We start from the raw sequence: 23,227 nt of genomic DNA, 5'->3' as shown, positions 1-23,227 counted from the left end.
ACTGCATTTGGTAATACGGTGCTTTCTTAGGTTGTGAGGGAATATATGGCAAAAAGTTTGACTTCCCAGCAGTAGCTGTGGAAACCAGGTCCGAGAGACCGTCCCCAAACAATTCCTCACCCTTCTAAGGTAACACCTCCATGTGTTTTTTGGAGTCGGCATCACCTGTCCACTGCCGAGTCCACAGGACCCTCCTGGCAGAAATGAACATTGCATTAATTCTAGAGCCCAGTAGGCAAATGTCCCTCTGGGCATCCCTCATATATAGGACAGTGTCTTTTATATGCCCCAGGGTCAGCATAATGGTATGCCTGTCCAAGGTATCCATTTCCTCAGACAGATTATCTGTCCACGCTGCTACAGCACTACACATCCACGCCAACGCAATTGCCGGCCTCAGTAGAGTCCCTGAATGTGTATAAAAAGATTTCAGGATACTTTCCTGCTTTCTATCTGCAGGATCCTTTAGGGCGGCCTTATCCTGTGACGGCAGGGCCACCTTCTTAGATAAGCGTGTGAGAGCTTTATCTACCCTAGGGGAGGATTCCCAGTGCACCCTGTCCTCTGGCAGGAAAGGGTACGCCATAAGTAACCTTTTGGAAATCAGGACTTTCTTATCTGGGGAATCCCACGCTCTTTCACATAACTCATTTAACTCATGTGAAGGGGGAAAAGCCACCTCTTGCTTTTTCTCCCCATACATATAAACCCTCTTGTCAGGGACAGGGTTCACCTCTGATATGTGTAAAACATCCTTCATCGCTATAATCATGTAGCGTATAGCTTTTGTCATTTTCGGTTGCAATTTTGCATCATCGTCGTCGACACTGGACTCAGAATCCGTGTCGACATCTGTGTCAACCATTTTGGATAGTGGGCGCTTTTGAGACCCTGAGGGCCTCTGCGCTGTAGGATCAGGCATGGGTTGAGACCCTGACTGGCCCGAGGTATCAACTTTATCCAACCTTTTATGCAAGGAGTTTACATTATCATTTAACACCTTCCACATATCCATCCAATCAGGTGTCGGCACCGTCGGCGGCGACACGTCAGTCAACTGCACTTGCTCTGCCTCCACATAGCCCTCTTCGTCAAACATGTCGACACACGCGTACCGACACACCACACACACACACACAGGGGAAGCTCTAAATGAGGACAGGACCCCCACAAGGCCTTTTGGAGAGACAGAGAGAGAGTATGCCAGCACACACCCCAGCGCTATATAACCCAGGGATTACACAGTAACTTAGTGTTTACCCCGTAGCTGCTGTATATGATTAATGCGCCTAAATTTATGTGCCCCCCCTCTCTTTTTTACCCTTCTACCGTGATTCTGCAGGGGAGAGCCTGGGGAGCTTCCTCTCAGCGGAGCTGTGGAAGGAAAATGGCGCTGGTGAGTGCTGAGGAAGAAGGCCCCGCCCCCTCAGCGGCGGGCTTCTGTCCCGCGATTTTGTGTAAAAATAATGGCGGGGGCTCATGCATATAACAGTGTCCAACTGTCTATATGCAGCTTTCGCCAGGAGGTATCAATTGCTGCCCAGGGCGCCCCCCCCTGCGCCCTGCACCCCACAGTGACCGGAGTGTGTGGGTTAGTGCAGCTGTGTGCTACCTCATGTGAAGACAGGAGTCTTCTGCCGCCGATTTCGATGTCTTCTCCGCTTCTGGCGGCTTCTGTCTTCTGGCTCTGCGAGGGGGACGGCGGCGCGGCTCCGGGAACGGACGACAAGGTCAGGTCCTGTGTTCGATCCCTCTGGAGCTAATGGTGTCCAGTAGCCTAAGAAGCGCAACCTAGCCGCAGTTAGTAGGTTTGCTTCTCTCCCCTCAGTCCCACGTAGCAGAGAGTCTGTTGCCAGCAGAAGCTCTCTGAAAATAAAAAACCTAACCAAAATACTTTCTTATTAGCAAGCTCAGGAGAGCTCACTAAAAGCACCCAGCTCTGTCCGGGCACAGATTCTAACTGAGGTCTGGAGGAGGGGCATAGAGGGAGGAGCCAGTGCACACCAGATAGTACTAAATCTTTCTTTAGAGTGCCCAGTCTCCTGCGGAGCCCGTCTATTCCCCATGGTCCTTACGGAGTCCCCAGCATCCACTAGGACGTTAGAGAAATAAATGGTACTGCACCTGCAGGGTGTCCATGCTTGGCTGGCTGGTGGCAGCGGAACCGGCCTGGTGAGTGGGGCAGGGGTGCCCAGTATGCAGGTAGGGAGGGATCTGGTTACATGTGCCAATGGAGGAAGGAAATGGCAACTGTACCCAGGGAGAGGGATGGTGGGGAGCTGGTAACTGTGTCCAGGGAGGGAGGGGAGCTGGTAACTGTGCCCAGGGAGGAAGGGGAGCTGGTGACTGTGCCCAGGGAGAGGGTGAGAAGCTGGTACCTGTGCCCAGGGAGGGAGGGAAGCTGGTAACTGTGCCCAGGGAGGGAGTGGAGCTGGTAACTGTGCCCAGGGAGAGGGAGGGGAGCTAGGTAACTGTGCCCAGGGAGAGGGAGGGGAGCTGGTAACTGTGCCCAGGGAGAGGGAGGGGAGCTGGTAACTGTGCCCAGGGAGGGAGGGGAGCTGGTAACTGTGCCCAGGGAGGGAGGGGAGCTGGCAAAGTGTGCCCATGGAGGGAGGGGAGCTGGAAGTGAGAGGGTGGGGAGCTGGTAATTGTTCCCAAGGAGGGAGGGGTGCTGGTAGTGAGAGGGTGGGGAGCTGGTAATTGTTCCCCAGGAGGGAGGGGAGCTGGTAACTGTGTCCAGGGAGGGAGGGGAGCTGGTAACTGTGCCCAGGGAGGGAGGGGAGCTGGTAACTGTGCCCAGGGAGGGAGGGGAGCTGGTAACTGTGCCCATGGAGGGAGGGGAGCTGGTAATTGTTCCCAAGGAGGGAGGGGAGCTGGTAATTGCTCCCAGGGAGGGAGGGGAGCTGGTAACTGTGCCCATGGAGGGAGGGGAGCTGGTAACTGTGCCCATGGAGGGAGGGGAGCTGGTGACTGTGCCCATGGAGGGAGGGGAGCTGGTAACTGTGCCCAGGGAGAGGGAGGGAGGGGAGCTGGTAACTGTGCCCAGGGAGAGGGATGGAGGGGAGCTAGTAACTGTGCCCAGGGAGAGAAAGGAGCTACCATTATTATTGATTACAGCATTATACTGGTTGCTGTTTCTTTGTTTGCAGCACTGATTATTTTTATTATTATTACTGGGATATAGTGGATCTGTATTTGAATGTAAGCTCTTCTGTTTGTTTGTTTGTTTGTTTGTTTGTTTGTTTGTTTGAGATATTTGTATTTATTTTGCCTGTTTCCATTATTAATTTGTGAATAGTTAAATATATAATGCATATACTCTTTATAAAAATATTACTGCATTTTTTTGTGGTAGGTATTGTGTGTATATATAATATATTTTGTGTACGGCCCTCGAATATTCATTGGAATGTGTTAAGTGGCCCCCCAGCTGAAATATTTGCCCACCCATCTTAGATCATTCCTCCCTCTAGACACTGATACGTTCTCTGACGGCATCCCCCCCTACAACTTGCTTCACTGGCTCCCCATCCACAAAGTCCAGTTCAAACTCCCCACCCTTGCATATAAAGCCATTAAATACTCCACCCCTTCCAAACTTTTCTGTCCACAGCCCCTCCTGTCCCTCCTCAATTTCAACTTGGTACCTTCTCCCACATCCACGTGCTGTCCCCCTCCTCTAGAACCTTCTCTCACCAAGTCAGTCTTTCTACCAGTCACTAGCTTTAAAAAAACCAAAAAAAAACCCCTTTTCATTAAAGCCTACCAGGCTTCCTCCTAAATCGAAATTTACCTCTCCACCCTTGACCCGCAATTTTTCCAAGTTCACCCCTTCCCTTAGTGTGTAAACCTTTCCTCTTGTTAATACCTTACCACTATCCATGCCACCTGTGCTCCTTGTCTTTTGTCCCTATGGCACATACTGTATGTATTAAGTCTTGGAGAATAATAAAGTGGAGAGAGATAAAGTAACAGCCAATTAGCTCCTAAGAGACAGGGCTTAAATGTCTATGGTTTCACTAAAGACTGATGCAAAGTCACATGCAAGCCAGCTGCAGATACTGCCACATGGTGTGCTCAGAAAGAAATGCAGAATTCCCCGGGTTATAAGAGAAAATGCAGTTATACACAAATGGATCTCTGCTACTCTTACCTCTGAATAACTTGTAATTCACACTTATGTTACCTGTGAATGCCCAGCTGCCACCCCGTTAAACCCACTGAGCTGCAATATGCACCCATAGTTGCTTAAAATTGCTTATGTTCAATTATAGTGCATGCTCAGTGCAAAAAATAGCATGATCCATCAGCAACGGAGACTTGTGTGGGAGGAATCACGGAAAACAGTTACATTTTCTTTGCTAATTGTCATGCAAAATGCACTTAAAATAAAAGCTTTATTTACTTCACTATGCTATCAAAAGAGAGGCTAAAAAAACCTTGTGTACTAGTGTACACAAAACAGTTCTCTCAGGCTAAAAGAATTGCGATATGTTGTCTAGTCATCCTATATAATTAAAGGCTAATTCTGCTCCTCACCTCCATGTGTCGAATTGAAGTGTTTTTGCATGCCAGTGACCACTAGATGGCGGCCAATGAAGCAATGTCAGTGTTGCTCTATTTGGCTGCACACAGCAGATGACATTAATTTTATGTTGTTCTGTCATTTTGATGGGCTGGTATATATAAAATACCCCAGTCACAAATGAGTTAAAAAATTCCAGATCATTCTTTTTTAAACAACTATCCTCCAACATATTTTATGAACGCTTTGTATTACACAATTAGTTTCAAAGAAAAATAATAGTCTTACATTGTCGAATAGACCAAACGTGTCATTAATATTTGGCATCAACGTGTGAACCATAGAAAGAATCGGGTCCTTGTATCCCCATAGCAATTCATGAACGGGTCGTGTGACAAACATTCCTTCGTTGTAGGTCTTCATGGCTGCATTCATTATTGGTTTTATATATTTAAAATAATCGCTATTTCTTGTCATCTCCAACAGTGTCTGACAAAAGAGAAGAACAATAATTAGAACTATTTTTGTAAGTTGTTATTTTTTTTTTTTCAAGGTATCACATCTTTCTTCTAAATGAATTTCATGCATACTTACAACTTTGGCTTTAATACCCAGAAACAGCTCCAGAAAATCCATGAAACTTAAAGCAATACAGAAGTGATTTACAGTTAGTGATTTCACTACCAGCAACAGTAGCACTCGTAAGTGGGATGCAGTCAGTCCGACACCCGCTGATAAACCATCAGCTGGCATCCGAACACCCGTCCATACTTCCAACTCGGTTGGTGGGTCCATGCCACCAACCGAGTGGGAATAGAATCTAGAAGAATAGAATAGAAGCGTGGCAAGCGCAGTGAGCCCGCGATGGGACTCGCTGCCTCGCCACCGGTAATCCGGCAAATGGGATGCCACTGTCGGGATAATGACAGCTGGCATCCCATCTGCCGGGATATCGTATGTATCCCCTCATAAGCACAATTGTCTTATTATCCAGGTGAATCTCATGGGTGTCTCGTCATTATTATTCCCCTAGTCAGGATCATGAGAATAACATAAGAGCCTGGCAGATGTCGCTATTCGGTTTTACCATGACTTAGTGGTATACTGCATTTATTGCATTTTCTCTGTGTTAAAACACATTCCGTATAGCTGCTTTTTTGCAGTGATCCAGATGGGGAGATTTAATAATAATAATAATAATAATAATAATTTTATTTATATAGCGCTCTTTCTCCAATAGGACTCAAGGCGCTTAACAGATACATTGCATAATATAGTACAGAAAATAATGAAGTACATTTTCATAAAATACAGAAGCATGAAGATACTAAAATGGACACTATGGAAATGCTTTAGTAAACAGAAAAGTCTTGAGTCTACTTTTGAAGGATTCTATAGTTGGGGCCTCTCGCACTGTGCGGGGAAGTGAGTTCCATAGAGTCGGAGCCGCATGACTAAAAGCTCGACCCCCAGATGAATTACGGTAGATTCTAGGTACTGCTAAAAGTCCTTCATCTACAGATCGCAGTAATCGAGTGGGGCAGTATGGGGTCAGAAGCTGTTTCAGGTACCTTGGGCCTTGGTCATGTAATGCTTTGAAACTCAGTAAGCCAATCTTGAAGATGATTCGCCATCTTACAGGCAGCCAGTGAAGGGAGTAGAGGATGGGTGTTATGTGGCTAGAACGGGGCTGGTTGGTTAATAGCCTGGCAGCTGTGTTTTGCACCAGCTGTAAGCGTTGCAATTCTTTTGCTGGTAGACCAAGGTAGAGGGCATTACAGTAGTCTAAACGAGATGATACAAATGCATGTATGACTTTTGGCATGTCATCTGAGGGAATTAAGTGCTTGATTCTGGCTATGTTCCTCAGGTGAAAGAATGAGGATTTGATTGTGGCTGATATCTGATGTTTAAGTGTCAAGCCACCATCCAGGACAAGGCCAAGATTCCGCACACGATCACTGGTCTGTAATTCTGAATCCCCCAGTGTAAGTCCAGTTGGTTGGCTATGCTGCAGTCTTGTCCTTTGATGTTGCGGTCGTATCAAAAGGACCTCTGTTTTATCCGGGTTCAGTCGCAGCCAACTGGCGCTCATCCACTCCTGTAGTTCAGCTAGACAGCCATTTAGGGTTGCTATTGGGTTATCAGTGCCCGGAGCAAAGGACAAGTACAGTTGTGTATCATCTGCATAGCAGTGGTAGACCAGGCCATGGCGCCTGATTATTTCGCCCAATGGGAGCATGTATACTGCAAAAAGCATGGGGGATAGTATAGAACCTTGTGGGACACCACATGGCAATGGCACTGGTGGTGATGAGTATAATCCAGATGATACTCTCTGTGACCTGCCTGTGAGAAATGATTTGAACCAGCTTAGGACTGTGCCATCCATACCACAGAAATGTATCAGTCGCTCAATCAGAAGCCCATGGTCCACGGTATCAAATGCTGCCGAGAGATCCAGAAGGATTAATATTGAACAGTCACCTAATAAACCTTCTGAAGAGGACAACTATCAGATTCCATCATTTTATAGAGTGTACCAGTGCTCAAAGTGGGGCGGTATCACATATCGACACTTCCCAATTAGAACACAGCGGAGAGGTGTCACCAGTGGCTAAGCTGGGTGAGCAGCCAGAAACACAGCCCCAGCGTTGCACTTGCTCAGGAGAAAATTGTCACTATGGGGAAGATGTACTAAGCAGTGAAAAGAGTGGAGAAGTGAGCCAGTGGAGAAGCATTGATGTAACATTTATAATTTGCATATTATGAAATTATACAGAGCGGCTGATTGGTTGCCATGGGCAACTTCTCCAAAGGCTCACTTTTCCACACTTTTCACTGCTTAGTACATCTCCCTATATATCCCCCTATCACCCTGTAACAGTGCTGTGACCCCAAGCGCACATGTGACAGCTGTACTATAGCGCCATTGGTGCTCCTGGCTATTAGCTGTGAAGGAGCAGGTGGGTAGAAAAGCTGCCACGGAACCGATATTCTCCAGATGTGACATCACCACCTGGCTTCTGCTAAGCGATGTAGTTGTTGCTATGATAGAGTGGAAGTGTGCAGGATGCGAGCTATGCTGTGTGTTCTGCTGTCATTGACAATTACTTGTAGCTCTCTGTGCGCCAGACAGAGGCTCCCAGGTGATTGTGCGGCAACCGGTGCCAGGACGCTGTGTGTGGTGGACAGTCTCTCAGCTCACCTGGGTCCTAGAGATCATGTACCTGATTGTCTCTCCGTGCTTATAGCTGTAGTGCTGCTGCTGCTGCTACTGCTGCTGGTGTGTGTGTAATAGAGTGTGTCACGTTGCATACCCCTCAGCCAACCTAGTACTTATCCCGGAATTAACCTGTATCTTCCATGGTAAAGATAATGCAATTGTTATCTTTTTACATTGATATAGGACCTTATTCAGCATCAGCATAGGGCAAGGCTGTCCAGCATGCCAATGACGGCCAGCGATGCGAATGCAATTCAATTGCGAACGCATCACTGAATAAGGGAAGTTCCCCCTGCCTGTCTACAAAGGCAGTTAGCCAGCCACCATTTTCTCCATATTTTTCGCCGCACTGCCCCCCCCCCCCCCCCCCCCCACCCACTATCCCCACGAATGCCTCTGCCTGTCAGTGAGGCAGAGGTATTTGCATTACTGAGATGCAATCGCATCTCCCTGCCCACACACGCGCAGGGAGATTGTAACCATGTAATAAAAACACTTTCTTTATTTTCTTTTTATAGAACATAATGGTCTCAATATAACAGCATGAAATACAGACAGCAAATATTTTGTTGATTTCTTCTGTAGATTTAATACTGCAAAAATGTAAAATATTGCCAATTTCAATAAATGGGTTAAAGCGCAGAAATCTCTTAAGGTATAACAGTGGCGTCAGAAGGCGGGTGTGGGGTGTGTGGCCCGCACACCCAGGTGTCACCCACGGAAGGGGTGACACCAAGTGCCGGCTCTTCTGCAGTGACAGGAGCCGAGTGCTGCGGTGTGATAATCCTCTGCAGCACTCGGCTCCTGTCACAGAAAAGGAGCTGGCACTGCACGCTGCCTAGTCTCCGGGGGCAGCCAGCATTTCCGAGGAAGCTGGATACACCCCCCCAGAGTGAAGAAGAGGAGACCCGCCAGGCCACGCCCCCTTCCGTACGGTTGCGGCTCCAGCGAGGTGAGTGTGGGAAGGGGAGGGGGTGGTAGTAATACAGAGAGCGCACCGGGTGTACCCACACCTGGTGACGCCTCTGAGGTATAAGAAATGCTTTTGCTGCTTCTAAAATACCTGACCTTTCCACTGAGTAAAAAATCCTCATCATCCTGCTTACTTTACCACTGGTGAGTTCATTAACCACTTAACTGACGATTTTTCCCTTCAAAATTGTTAATAACATTGTTTTTCAAAATTTATTTAATTTAATAAAGTTTAAAAAGTATTTTTCTAAATATTTAAACATTATATAATGCACATCTGCAGAATGGATCACCTCATCAAAAATGGTGGGATGGCGCATCTGCAGAATGGATCACCTCATCAAAAATGGTGGGACGGCGCAGTCGCATGAAATCTAACCATGCCAGTTAAGTGGTTAATGGATGAGGAGTGTGTTGCGAGTATGGTTTAATTAATTAATTTAGCACTGATAACTGCCAGTGTACATTAGAGGGACATTTACTAAGCAACAGGTTCAAACCTTGATGGAGTTTCAACGATGTAAAACCACTGACAAAAATGCAACATTGCAAGTGACAATACAAAATTCTTTTGTCGTATAAACAACCCTTAGTGAAGTCTAAGAACACTGTACGCTGTTTACTTAAGAAGTACCGTAAGGGTACGCTAGTTGCGTAACGATCGCTCAGCTGTGGGCGAGACGCTCAAGCGTCACGTTCGCTCACGGCCCAGTGATCACAGGACAGCACGTTGTTGGCTATGACTAGAGTAATGATTCGCTATGGCGTAGCGGACGCTCGAGACCACGAGGAGATCACCAGCGGCGCAGACGCTCACAACGCTATACCTTTATGTCTAAACCTTTTACCAATGAAATACACAGAATACCTTAATGTGAATACAGGGTGTAAGTGCAACCTTGTGTAACCTGACTAACGACAAAGCTGCTTGAGCGTCACCGACGCTCAAGTGAACACAACACTATAGGAAATACACAGATACTGGTTTAGGGTCCAAAGCCTATTAACTGTATTATATCTAATATACTTGTAAAAGAGAATAACAGTACAAATGATACACTACAATATAACAGATTCTTCCTAACCAATATACAATACTATCTAATACAATTCAATACTAGTCTAGGGGAGATGTGAGAGAAAAGAGAAAGGAGAGAGAGAGAGAAATGGAAAGAGATGAGAGAAATTGGCTCACAGTATGACAATGATTACGGAGAGAAAACTTACGCACAAAGGGTATGATCGCATGCGCCTCGATATCCAGCTCCCGATTATCAGCAAGAAAACCGTTGATGAGAGTGAAGTTGGATATGGTCGGCCTGCCTATTTATGCCCCACACACAATGCAATCTCATAGTCCCTACAATCCCATTGTCCATTGGATGAAGGAATTCGGCCCCGTATCATAACAAAAGGTCATAGGTTGATTCATACAGGTGGGCTGTGACGATTTCCAACAGCTCAGGTGGGTGGGAAACTGGGTTTCCCGCCGCATACCTGAGTATGAGTAAACAATAGAAATGGACATAAACTTCTTATGTCCATAACTATCCGCACGAGCGATTAATACGCTCCAAACCAACACCGGAATATTGTTACTTAAATACTCTTCCGATGGGTACCAAACACTGCTATATGATTCCTGTTAGACCCTTCGTACAATACAAAGAGGGATTCCTCCGTTCAGGGACGTTCTATATTAACCAAACTTTCAGGAACTATTAAAGGGATCATGATCTATAAACTACATTAATTATGAAAATGTGTAACGAATGAGTCGCACGCTACGACTACATAAACTCTACCGTAAATACGCATACCGTGCGCCCGCGGGTGCACGCTATTGCGGGTATGCGCCTTCACGGGAGAGCGTACGCATGCGCAGCGCGGACCAGTGTGCGGTGCAAATATGGCAACGTGTATAGAGACATTTTTCTGACTTTGACAGTCCACCCTTTGGCAGTCAATAATAACTGCCACCTCCTAAAACATTTCAAAAGGAGAAAAATGTAAGTCAGGGGTTAATTGATTTCCATGGTGGGGTAAGGAAGAAGAGTGGAGTAGGTGTGAAGAGGGTATGACCTAGTGAGAAAGCAGAAGCATGTGTGTATGAGTCCATGTTTGGAGGGTCATGTATCATCGTGCCGTACGTGTGGTAAATCAAGCTTCGAGGTATTGCGAAGTATACATTTGAATTCCTTCTTATCCTGTGGTACAGGTCTGTGGATGGGCTGTCAAACTTTACCGAGCTCTTTTCGGATTTTTTTTTTTTTTGAACAAGATGGGGAGCACATTTTAGTTGATGATACATGAATGGGGGAATATGTGATTGCTGATATCTGTGCCTGTATTCCCTATACTATGTGTGTTATTACCTGAGGGTTGTAGGGATGAAGATGAAGAACACTTATGGAAAATGCAATGATATTCTATGTCAGGTAAATGTACATCTGTCGTCGAAGTTTTGTTCGGTATCAGTTGAAAGTCGTCTTCTTTGCGCTGTTTTGCTCCTTAGGCATGAGCAACAAGCTTTGTCAGTGCCATCAGATTTACAAAAAATGTTGGGCTAGCGTGAGTTTAAAAATACTAGGGAAACTGGGGATCCATGGCAAAGTTCATCAAGTGTCCATTTCTCAAGTGGTCAAAACTCTTTCTTTGGTCCATCCGTTGTCTGTATAGCGTCTCGTCAACTTCCTCGTCCAAGGGGGTCTTGTTATCTTGGAGAAAAGCAGAAAAACAGGTGAAAGAAACGGACCGTATAATCACATTTTCATCACATCCTGGTTTCTATCATTGGGTTATAAATCAAATCCAGGTTAATTACAGTTTCCTCACTCCTCAAACTCATCACTCTTGTACTTTGTTTGCACCTCATTAAAGCCTGCCCGCATCTAAATATCAATCCAATAGATATAACAACACCTAAAATACATAGGAGAAACTTTCCAACATCCATTATGACTCCTTGAGCCCAGTCTCCCAAACCGGAGAACCAATTTCGCGGGTTCAACCATGACACCCAACCAGTCAGCTCATTACCTACAGCAGCAAGAGTGAGATTGTGTTTTCGGCGAAATTCCCACTTCAATTGGAGAATATCGTCCATCTTTTGGTCTATGACCTCTACCGGATCCTCGGTGCTATTTGTGATATACGTGCAACACTTCACGCCGTACTGTGTTGCCAATGTAACACAATATCCGCCTGTCACTGCTGTGAGGTAATTAAGAACCATTCTATGCTGTACCAGTTCTGTTTTATAAGCTTGGAGTTCTCTTCCAGTGTATCTAAACGTGTCATCATACATTTCAGTGATATTATCTAACAAATTGGCGAGTGCGGAAATGTATCTATAATTCATCACTCCTCGAGCGGTGCGAGTGAAATCTAACGCTACCAGAACCTGAATCCCGGTGGATTCATGGATAAGATCAGAGGCCGGATGCTCTAACCTTTCTGACAGTTGTCTTTTAACTCGGTGCTCGTAATGGGTGTGAGTATAAGGAGCTTGGGCACCACGGTGTATGTCCTTCATTTTGTCATGTGTTACAGTCATCACTTCAGGCAATACTTTTCCAATATAACACAATCCTTCAGAGTTTGGGGCAAGCCACTTGTACGCCTTTCTCCCGCATATGAAATATGCATCATCGGGGAGGACATATGGGACGGAGAAGGACATTACCATGTTACACACCTTCCAGGTGAACTCTCCTGACCCTAATTCTTCCATCTGCTTAATGCACGTATCAGTTTGTACGATATGTGCACAGTATCCTGGTGATACCTCTCCAACTCTAGTAATCCTATTTCCTAAGGTATATCGATACCGGAAAGATTTTCCTCTACTGGCTATGTGGCGTACAAGCTCTGTATCTGTAGGCATTCTATCTGCTCTATGCGAAAAGGTCATGGTAAGGTTGCTCCATGACACTTCCCAATTTCCCGGCTTACGGGGATTGGAGATATTAAAACATAAGAGGGACCTATCCACATGGTATTGGTGGAGCTTCAAACTAGGACGGCTGGAGATGTTAAACCTCCGGTCCACCGGTCTCCCACCACTTAGCTCAAGTACCTCCCCTAACGTTAAAGGAAATGGTACTAGCCCTGATTTCCTATGACCCTGAGGTACTTGAGAGCATACCCAACAATCTGTTTGGTTTAATACGTTACCCACTAAGGAGTGATAGTCACTCAATGGATGCCGGTCCATATGGATATTAAAACTGGATTGGCATTTCTTTATGCATCCATCTTCAATCAAATTGTCACAAAGCCTACAGATACAGTTTTCTTCAGCTAACAATCCGTCACAATTCCTTCTATGATCAATGCTATCGGATCGTTTTCTGATACTCGCCTTTGCTTGTTGGTTTGGTTGATCTTGGAAAACTACGCCTCCATCATCATAATCGGAACCCATTCCAGAACCTCTTTCGACCTCTATGGTACTCTCGCCGGAACAGACTGCTCTGGTCAACATCATGGTTAACATCAAAATCCGGATCACAGTCTCTTGGGGCAAGTCCATCTTTGAGGGGAAAATAGAGAAGAATGAGAAGGGGGAAAAAGAAATTTCAAGGAAGAGGGGATGGGAAGTGGAGAAAAACAATAAAGGGGAGAAGGGAGTCGACAACTGCTTTCGGTCTTCAAGGCTCAGGTGCCGCCTCAGTCCTCCTGGAACAGACACTCCAGTGATACAACCTCTACCGTCTGTTCCTTATCACGGGACTTCTCTGGATCAGCAACCTTCTTGCAGTGGGATGAATGGACCCAAGTCTCTCTCTCAGCAACCTTCAATGCTGTGGTGCTAGTCAATAAGACCTGGTATGGTCCTTCCCATCTATCAATAAGACAACCTGAGCGTAGAAAATTTCGTATCATTACATAATCCCCAGGTTCAATGTCATGACAATTACTATCTGGTAAATCAGGAATCACCAACTTCAGATTATCATTTTGATTCCTTAACTGCTTACTCATGTTAATCAAGTATTTTACAGTTACTTCATTGTTACATTTCAAATCATCCTGAGGGTTAATCATGACATGTGGTTGTCGACCAAACAGAATTTCAAAAGGGGACAGGTTAAGAGGGGACCTGGGAGTGGTTCTGATGCTATACAAAACAATGGGTAAAGCTTCTGGCCACGTCAATCCTGTCTCTGCCATTATTTTACTCAATTTATTTTTAATAGTGCTGTTCACTCTTTCGACCTTCGCACTCGCCTGTGGACGGTACGGAGTGTGCAGCTTGCTATCAATTCCCATCAACTTACACATTCCTTGAAAGACATCACCTGTAAAATGGGTACCCCTATCACTTTCGATTATCCTAGGGATACCATATCTACACACAAATTCTTGTACAATTTTCTTAGCTCTAAACATAGCGGTATTTGTAGCTGCTGGAAATGCTTCGACCCAATTCGAGAAAACATCTATACAGACAAGTACATATTTCAAATTTCGACATGGGGGTAATTGAATGAAGTCAATTTGTATTACCTGAAAAGGGCCGCCGGCAGGTGGGATATGGGATGGTTCTGTAGGTATTGCTTTTCCAATATTCTTTCTCAGACAGGTAAGGCATGACATTGCTCTTTTACTCGCATGAGAGGAGAATCCTGGGGCGCACCAGTATGCTCTTACCAATTTGCACATTCCCTCCCTGCCTAGATGGGTCAACCCATGAGCTGCTTCAGCCAGGCATGGAAGATATGCCCTGGGGGCCACTGGTTTACCATGTCCATCCGTCCAGAGCCCTGAGGACTCCTGGCCATATCCCTTTGCCCTCCAGACTGCTCTTTCCTGTGTGGAACACAAATTCTGCATCTCACACAACTTCTGTGTGTTGATGGTATTAAATACCATCAGTTGTGTGGTGTCTGTCTGTATGGGGGTAGCAGCTGCAAGCTTTGCAGCTTCGTCTGCTCGGCTGTTACCAAGGGATACTGGGTCTTGGCTATATGTATGTGCTTTACATTTGATAACAGCCACTCTGTCGGGTTCCTGTATCGCTGTTAGAAGCCTTTTTATGTGAGCTGCATGCGCTATCGGTGTACCAGCTGCCGTCATGAAATTTCTGAGGCGCCATAGGGCTCCGAAATCATGTACTACCCCGAAGGCGTATCTAGAATCGGTGTAGATATTGGCTGACTTACCCTTAGCCAATTCACATGCTCTGGTTAGGGCGACCAGTTCAGCAACCTGGGCTGAGTGAGGTGGGCCTAGCGGTTCCGCTTCTATGGTGTCTTGGTCATTTACGACTGCGTATCCAGTACACAAGTCTCCCGAGTCTGACTGTCTATGACAACTACCGTCAGTGTAGAACGTGAGTTCTGCATCTTCCAGTGGATTGTCACTGATGTCAGGCCTTGCGGTAAAATTTTGGGTCAAATATTCCATACAATCATGTGTATCTTCCTTTGTATTAAATCCTCCTTCCCCATCACTCTCACCTTCCACCCTTTGTGTCTGACCAGGCACACCTGGGAGAAATGTTGCAGGATTTAATGCGCTGCATCTCCTTATGGTGATGTTTACTGGGGCCATTAATGCCAATTCCCATCTTGTAAACCTTGCTGATGAGACGTGTCTGGTTTGGGCAGAATTCAATAAGGCAGATACCGCATGCGGTGTATGGATTGTGAGGTTGTGGCCTAGCACGACATCTTCGCTTTTTGTCACTAGCAATGCTATCGCCGCAACGCTACGCAAGCATGTGGGGAGGGATCGCGCTACCGTGTCTAGCTGAGCGCTGTAGTATGCAACTGGCCTGCTGGCGTCACCGTGTTTTTGGGTTAGTACACCTGCTGCGCAACCAGCACTTTCTGTTCCGTATAGTTCAAAGGGTTTCCCATAGTCTGGCATACCTAGTGCTGGCGCCTGTGTTAGGCACTGTTTGAGTCTCTCAAATGCTGTTTCGGATTCGTCAGTATGCGAAATCCTATCAGGTTTGTTTGAGGAGACCATTTCCTGCAAAGGTAACGCCAATATGGAAAACCCTGGGATCCAATTACGGCAATACCCACACATTCCTAAAAACTTTCTGATCTGTTGCTGGGTTTGTGGTAGAGTCATGTCTCTAATTGCTTGGATTCTATCAGCGGTCAGGTGTCTCAGTCCTTGTGTTAGACAGTGTCCCAAATATTTTACCCTAGTTTGGCATAATTGCAACTTGTCTTTGGAAACCTTGTGACCTGTGTCTGAAAGATGAAACAGGAGCTGTTTCGTATCCTTCAGGGATGCTTCCAATGAATCAGAACACAGTAGTAAATCATCCACATACTGTATCAATACTGATCCACTCTCTGGTTGAAAAGACTGTAAACAATCATGCAAAGCCTGAGAAAATATACTTGGACTATCTATGAAACCTTGGGGTAACCGAGTCCACGTGTATTGGACTCCTCTGTATGTGAATGCAAACAAATATTGGCTGTCAGGATGCAGAGGTACCGAAAAGAAAGCGGAGCAGAGGTCAATAACAGTGAAAAATTTGGCAGTGGGAGGAATTTGCATTAGGATGACAGCTGGATTTGGCACTACGGGGAACTGACTCTCAACTATTTTGTTAATCCCCCTTAGATCCTGCACGAGCCTGTAACCCCTCCCCCCACTCTTTTTAACAGGGAAGATGGGACTATTTGCTGTGCTGGACGTTCTTACTAGAATGCCCTGTTGTAGCAAGCGTTCTATTACTGGGAAAACTCCTAACTCCACCTCTGGCTTCAGAGGATACTGTGGGATTTTTGGAGCTATCCTACCATCTTTTACTTGTACAACTACTGGAGCTACGTTTGCCATTAATCCAGTGTCCTGTCCATCTTTTGTCCAAAGTGACTCTGGTATCTGAGATGTCATCTCTTCTACTTGGGATGGATTCCTATTTGTCATAATGGTATGTGACATTAATTTTGATGGGGAGTCTAACATGTCTCGCACTTCCTGAGCGTGATTCTCAGGAATGTCCAAGAATACACCTTCAGGAGTACAGTAAATGACGCAACCCATTTTACATAGTAAGTCTCTACCCAGGAGATTAGTTGGTGCAGATGCAGCCAGCAAAAAGGAATGCTTGGTATGCAAAGGCCCTATTGTAATCTCGGCTGGTTTGCTGACAGGGTAGTGCTGGACTACTCCTGTTACTCCCATGGCTGGAACTGTCCTACCAGTGGTTCTCATGCCCACTGTCGAATTTATCACTGACTTGGCCGCCCCTGTGTCTACAAGAAAATTTAAAGTTTTACCAGCTACGTTGATTGCAATCTCTGGTTCACTTCCAAGACTGGCAATCAATTTAACTGGCTGCAGATTACAGGTATGGCCACACCCCTATTGGGTATGCTGACCTCCCTGAATCCCGCTGGCAGCAACTACTTGTGAGGGAGTTAGTTGGGAACTACCAGAGGCATGCCAGTCTCTGTTCGGGGGATATCTTTTTGTTTCTCCTGTATGTGGCTCAAAACTCCGCCTCTGTGGACCCTGCTCCCAATGTCGTGTGTCGTGTCGTTGTCTAGGGGGTTGAAAAGATCTTTGTACACTCTTTGTTCTACAGTCTCGTGCATAGTGTCCCTGTTTGTTACAAGAAAAACATGTTATTACACTTGACTTACCCACAGGATTCGGTGGTACATACGCAGGCTGCCTTGTGGTCAGCGCCTGTATACTTACTGACATCAACTTATCACTTTGCGACTCCCTGTGCCTAGTGATGTTTCTGTCGTGATCAATAGCAGCCTCTCTCAATGTGGACACCGACAGACCTCGCCAACATGGTTGCGTGGTCTGAACCCTAGTCTTTAATGTTTCCTTTAAACCATCCATCAGTACAGATACTGCTACGTCTTGATGGTTTGGGTTGGTCTTAATGTCTTCTATTCCAGTGTACTTTGCCATTTCTAATAGTGCCCGGTGGAAATATTCTGCTGCCGTTTCGGACTCTTTTTGTCTAATGGAGAATATCTTGTTCCATTTAACAACGGCTGGGAAATACTCCTTTAGCTGTAAATTTATCCTTTTTACGTTATCTTTGTTGTACACATCTGAAAGCGGTACATCTTTATCTAGTCCACAATCAGCCAAGAATTGAACTGAGTCGACATTGGAAGGTAAACAAGCTCTCAGCAGTATCTGCCAATCCTTGTTGTTGGGTTCTACAGTGTTACCTAGATCCCTGATGTATTTTTGGCTAGCAACTAAGTCTTTCCTGGGGTCAGGAAATTCGGACACTATTGTTCTTAATTCCATTCGGGAAAATGGAGTGTACATGGCAATGTTCCTTATGGGAGTGGCTCCAGACACATCTGTTTTTCCATTGGGAACTGCTATTACCCTTACAGGAGCAATTCTAACAGCCTCTTCCTGTGTAGATTCTACAGCTTGTTGTGGTACAATTGTTTCAGTGTAGTGCATGGTGCCGTACTTACCCGTTGACACGACCTCACCTATCCCTCCGCTAGGGGCCTTCGCTAATCTCGTGGGTGTTGCTGTGCCTACTGTGGTCTCTGCTATAGTGGCTGCGAGAGAGAGAGCTGAAATTGTTGCTGAATCGTCTTCTTGATCACACTCCTGAGGAAAGTTCAAAACAGGGTACAACTTGCACGGGTTAATAATTGCATGAGTTACTTGGTTAACATCATTAACATTTACAGGGTTACTAAGTGTTTGTGTTTTACAACCCAGTGCGTTTCTCTCCGCAATCAACTTCTCTCCTGCTATATATGGTGGTGGCGGGGCTGTGGCAATCAATTTTCTGTTAGGGCCAGCCCCCGCCGCCAGAGCCAAACCTCTCTGTATCTCACCTTCCTGGTGCCATAACTGTAAATAATCATGATGCTGAATTCGTCTCTTTGTTGATTTTATGAGACATATCCTCCTCCTTAAATTTTGTAACACTTCTGGACTGAAGCTACCTATTCTTGGGAATTTGTCCCTGTCTTGTACAGTCATTCTCTCCCATTCATCACATAAAACCTCTGTGTGACTTCCGTATTTTTCACACATGATGTATCTTGCCGACCCGACTGGTCGGTTCTCTGAATCAACCCGAACCGAGGTTGATCGCCCCCTACCTGAACAATTGGCCCCCATAATCTGCAGGTGTTGCTTACTACTCCTTTGATCTTTATATCACGGTCTTCAGCGAACCCTTACAGCAAACCAAATTATTCAGAATAGGCCGGCGGTGGCGGTTTACCGAGTACCCCACTCACTCGCCCACCTCGACCAATACGACCTGATCACACCGATATGGTGCTGGCGTACTCGATACAGGGCCCTACCAGAAAGAACCTTCTGTTTACTGGAACATATGAGGGTTACCCGCAGGACACTTACTCTTTCCAGTAAAGGTGGGGTTGTTAGATAGTTCCTGAGTGACCAGCGAACTTCCCTTTAAAAATAAAAAATTACACAAATCACGTCAGAATGTACAAATAGCGTTTGTGACCACTTTACTCTAATGGTATTAGGTCAGATTACTAACTACTGCACACAATTACGTGCGGTACAATCGTTCAGTACATAAGCACTACCTGTTATGTACTGAGAGATCAGTGGAATCGATGTTTCCGGCCGCGATTCCTTCAGCAAGAGCTTATGGCCTATATGGGTTCTGCACCAACCCCCGGGGTTGTGCCTCTTACCTTTATAGCGGACCTCTTTGTCTCCTTATGACCTCCTGGTCTTGTCTGTACGACCTCCTGGTCTGACCTCCTGGTCTTGTACTGGTCCGCTATACTCTAATGCTCAAATATTATGTTTAACCAGGGATGCCTCCCTAGCCACCGTATATGTCACTTACACGTATGTCCTACCTGATTTCTTTTGGTTCAACCTCTAAGTTGTATAAACTTGTATACAAAAACACACTCACTCAACACATGTACACTTTCATTTATATATCTATTTCTGCGCAGAAATTTTTCTTCAGCCCAGCTGTGTTACCAATTAGGAGCAGGATCTATTAAACTAAATTTCCGATTTTCCAAAAATAGATTTGCGTTATTTACCGCGTCGCGTTATCTACCGCTGTGCGTTAATTATCGCTTTGCGTTAATTCGACTTTTCGTGACTTTGAGCTACGTTGGCGTAACCGGACGCTACGTTGCGTAATGTACGCTGCGTGCGTCTGCCTTTGGATTGCGTACGCTAGTCTTTGTTAGAGACACGTGTACGCAAAACAAAGATCCACCGTAACACAATTTCTACTTTTATCAATGTAGATGATCCCTGATCATCTACCGCCCACCACACTGACTGCCTTATCTCCCAGACAAGCCGTGTGTTGGTCTATACTTTAACTATTACCTCTATTATGAAATAACAGCAAATCTCTTTTAGCACTTTCTATCAACTATAAAAATTGGCAAACAGGAATAGTGATATACGAAAATGAAAAAGAAATGCAGATATATGTATGCGTGCGTGTGTACGCAAGACAGAAGACAAATAAACAGTTTTTTTAAAAGACACAAGCGTTTTGTTCTTACCTCCGGTTCCCGGATTCCTTCAGCACTCTTTATCTAAGCGAAGCAGACGCTTATCCCGTCAGCACTGCGAGACAACCTCCCACCCTTTGCTGGGGGATAATGTCTGCTGATCTACCTAGTGCAGATATGAGAAGGACAGGACGAGTCCCCAATTGACAATACTAAATTCTTTTGTCGTATAAACAACCCTTAGTGAAGTCTAAGAACACTGTACGCTGTTTACTTAAGAAGTACCGTAAGGGTACGCTAGTTGCGTAACGATCGCTCAGCTGTGGGCGAGACGCTCAAGCGTCACGTTCGCTCACGGCCCAGTGATCACAGGACAGCACGTTGTTGGCTATGACTAGAGTAATGATTCGCTATGGCGTAGCGGACGCTCGAGACCACGAGGAGATCACCAGCGGCGCAGACGCTCACAACGCTATACCTTTATGTCTAAACCTTTTACCAATGAAATACACAGAATACCTTAATGTGAATACAGGGTGTAAGTGCAACCTTGTGTAACCTGACTAACGACAAAGCTGCTTGAGCGTCACCGACGCTCAAGTGAACACAACACTATAGGAAATACACAGATACTGGTTTAGGGTCCAAAGCCTATTAACTGTATTATATCTAATATACTTGTAAAAGAGAATAACAGTACAAATGATACACTACAATATAACAGATTCTTCCTAACCAATATACAATACTATCTAATACAATTCAATACTAGTCTAGGGGAGATGTGAGAGAAAAGAGAAAGGAGAGAGAGAGAGAAATGGAAAGAGATGAGAGAAATTGGCTCACAGTATGACAATGATTACGGAGAGAAAACTTACGCACAAAGGGTATGATCGCATGCGCCTCGATATCCAGCTCCCGATTATCAGCAAGAAAACCGTTGATGAGAGTGAAGTTGGATATGGTCGGCCTGCCTATTTATGCCCCACACACAATGCAATCTCATAGTCCCTACAATCCCATTGTCCATTGGATGAAGGAATTCGGCCCCGTATCATAACAAAAGGTCATAGGTTGATTCATACAGGTGGGCTGTGACGATTTCCAACAGCTCAGGTGGGTGGGAAACTGGGTTTCCCGCCGCATACCTGAGTATGAGTAAACAATAGAAATGGACATAAACTTCTTATGTCCATAACTATCCGCACGAGCGATTAATACGCTCCAAACCAACACCGGAATATTGTTACTTAAATACTCTTCCGATGGGTACCAAACACTGCTATATGATTCCTGTTAGACCCTTCGTACAATACAAAGAGGGATTCCTCCGTTCAGGGACGTTCTATATTAACCAAACTTTCAGGAACTATTAAAGGGATCATGATCTATAAACTACATTAATTATGAAAATGTGTAACGAATGAGTCGCACGCTACGACTACATAAACTCTACCGTAAATACGCATACCGTGCGCCCGCGGGTGCACGCTATTGCGGGTATGCGCCTTCACGGGAGAGCGTACGCATGCGCAGCGCGGACCAGTGTGCGGTGCAAATATGGCAACGTGTATAGAGACATTTTTCTGACTTTGACACAAGTTTCTCCAATTAGAAGTATGGCTAGTTACGGGATTGTCAGTGGCTGTGTTGATCCCAGAATGTAGGTGCCTGCATGGTGAGAAGGTTAACATATTATTTGTATGATAACCGGATTGAGAGTACACTTTAAGCATGCTACCCTACCAGCATATTTACAATTGTAATGCTGATCTGGTTATCATGCGCTAAGTAATATGTTAACCTGGTGCACGTACCAGGGCCTACATTTTGGCATCAACATAGTCAGAGTCGATCCCACCCACCACTTTTCCACATTCATACTCACTCCAACATACATTAATTGTAAAATAGTGCTAGAAAAGACCAATAGGCGGTGCTAGACACGCCCCTTCGGTGGTGCACACCCTCACAAAATATGCTGCGCTCGCTTATGCCTGCAGCACTATTAAACAGTAGTGGGATCAGGGTATAGAATCCAATGTGATCGACTGCGGGTTCAGCTTAAGTTAAAACGAAATATAGTACATACTGTGGTTTTGACCATGATCAAACGGTAAATTCCTGAATTCCAGCAAAACCGATCTTTACAAAATTTAGGCCAAAGTGGAAAGTTCAGGATCAAAGCATTTGGGACTGTATGAATGGTATTCTGTTAGATGGTCTGCCTTAGCTGTACAAATATCTTCACTTCTGAGCAGGTTCTGCTAACAATTCAATATACTTGATGCACTTTTTTGATTGCTTTGCATCTGCAATTCTGATTCTGCTTATATGATAGTGTTAGTGAAACAGAAATGTCTTCACGCATATGAATTGAAGCTGAGATTCATCAATACTAATTAAAACCTTTAAAAATGGACGCTAATAAAACATCCCAACATCTGGAGATCATATGTAGTTCCTAGCAATGGTGTAACCACCATGGGTGCAGGGGATGCAGATCCTATGAGGCTTGGGCTGTCTCCAGGGCCCACTGCTCCCCAGCACCCATGGAGATCCGCTGCAGCAGAGGTAGTGCTGACAGGGAAAAAAACTAAATCTTTTCACCTGTCATCACCAACAGCATTACTCCTGGCTGGCCACAGCTCTGCTCTCGTTAGCAATATCGTTCATTGTGTATACACTATATTGTTTGCTCAGGAATTCAAGGGAAAACGCTGATGATATCGCTCATGAAGCGCCTAGCTGAAACAGAAAGAAATGCCATCACGCATATGAATTGAAGCTGAGGTTCATCAATACTAGTTAAAACCTTTAAAAATGGACGCTAATAAAACTTACCACAACCGGAATGTTAATTGTTCGGATAAAGTCTGTGCCTGGATTCCCCACAGATTTCTCAGGTTCAAAAATGTAGGTTTTAGGGCTGACAGCAGACACTTCAGTGGCGTTTTCTAGAAACTCAATATCCTCTTTGGGTCGATACTCCCTAAAAGTGGAGAGAACACATCAAAATGTACCGACTGAACAATAAATAGAAGCATGCATATCAGA

The 23,227-nt window shown here is 45.3% G+C and overlaps 1 protein-coding gene across 1 annotated transcript in view; it reads right to left on the bottom strand.

Moving 5' to 3' along the window:
* The window catches only part of SCARB2 (scavenger receptor class B member 2), a 195,804-nt gene that overhangs the window by 65,421 nt on the left and 107,156 nt on the right, over nucleotides 1-23,227 (bottom strand). The window contains exons 3-4 of the mRNA XM_063919779.1: nucleotides 23,015-23,162; nucleotides 4,814-5,014 (exon numbers count right to left, since the gene is read on the bottom strand). Of these exons, the coding sequence (XP_063775849.1) occupies nucleotides 4,814-5,014; nucleotides 23,015-23,162 (349 nt within the window). The remainder of the gene's footprint in view (nucleotides 1-4,813; nucleotides 5,015-23,014; nucleotides 23,163-23,227) is intronic.

The sequence above is a fragment of the Pseudophryne corroboree genome, chromosome 1, assembly GCF_028390025.1.
Source record: "Pseudophryne corroboree isolate aPseCor3 chromosome 1, aPseCor3.hap2, whole genome shotgun sequence".
In the NCBI taxonomy this organism is placed as follows: Eukaryota; Metazoa; Chordata; class Amphibia; order Anura; family Myobatrachidae; genus Pseudophryne; species Pseudophryne corroboree.
Note: the sequence above shows the minus strand (reverse complement) of the source record. Positions and strands in the feature narration are given on the sequence as shown.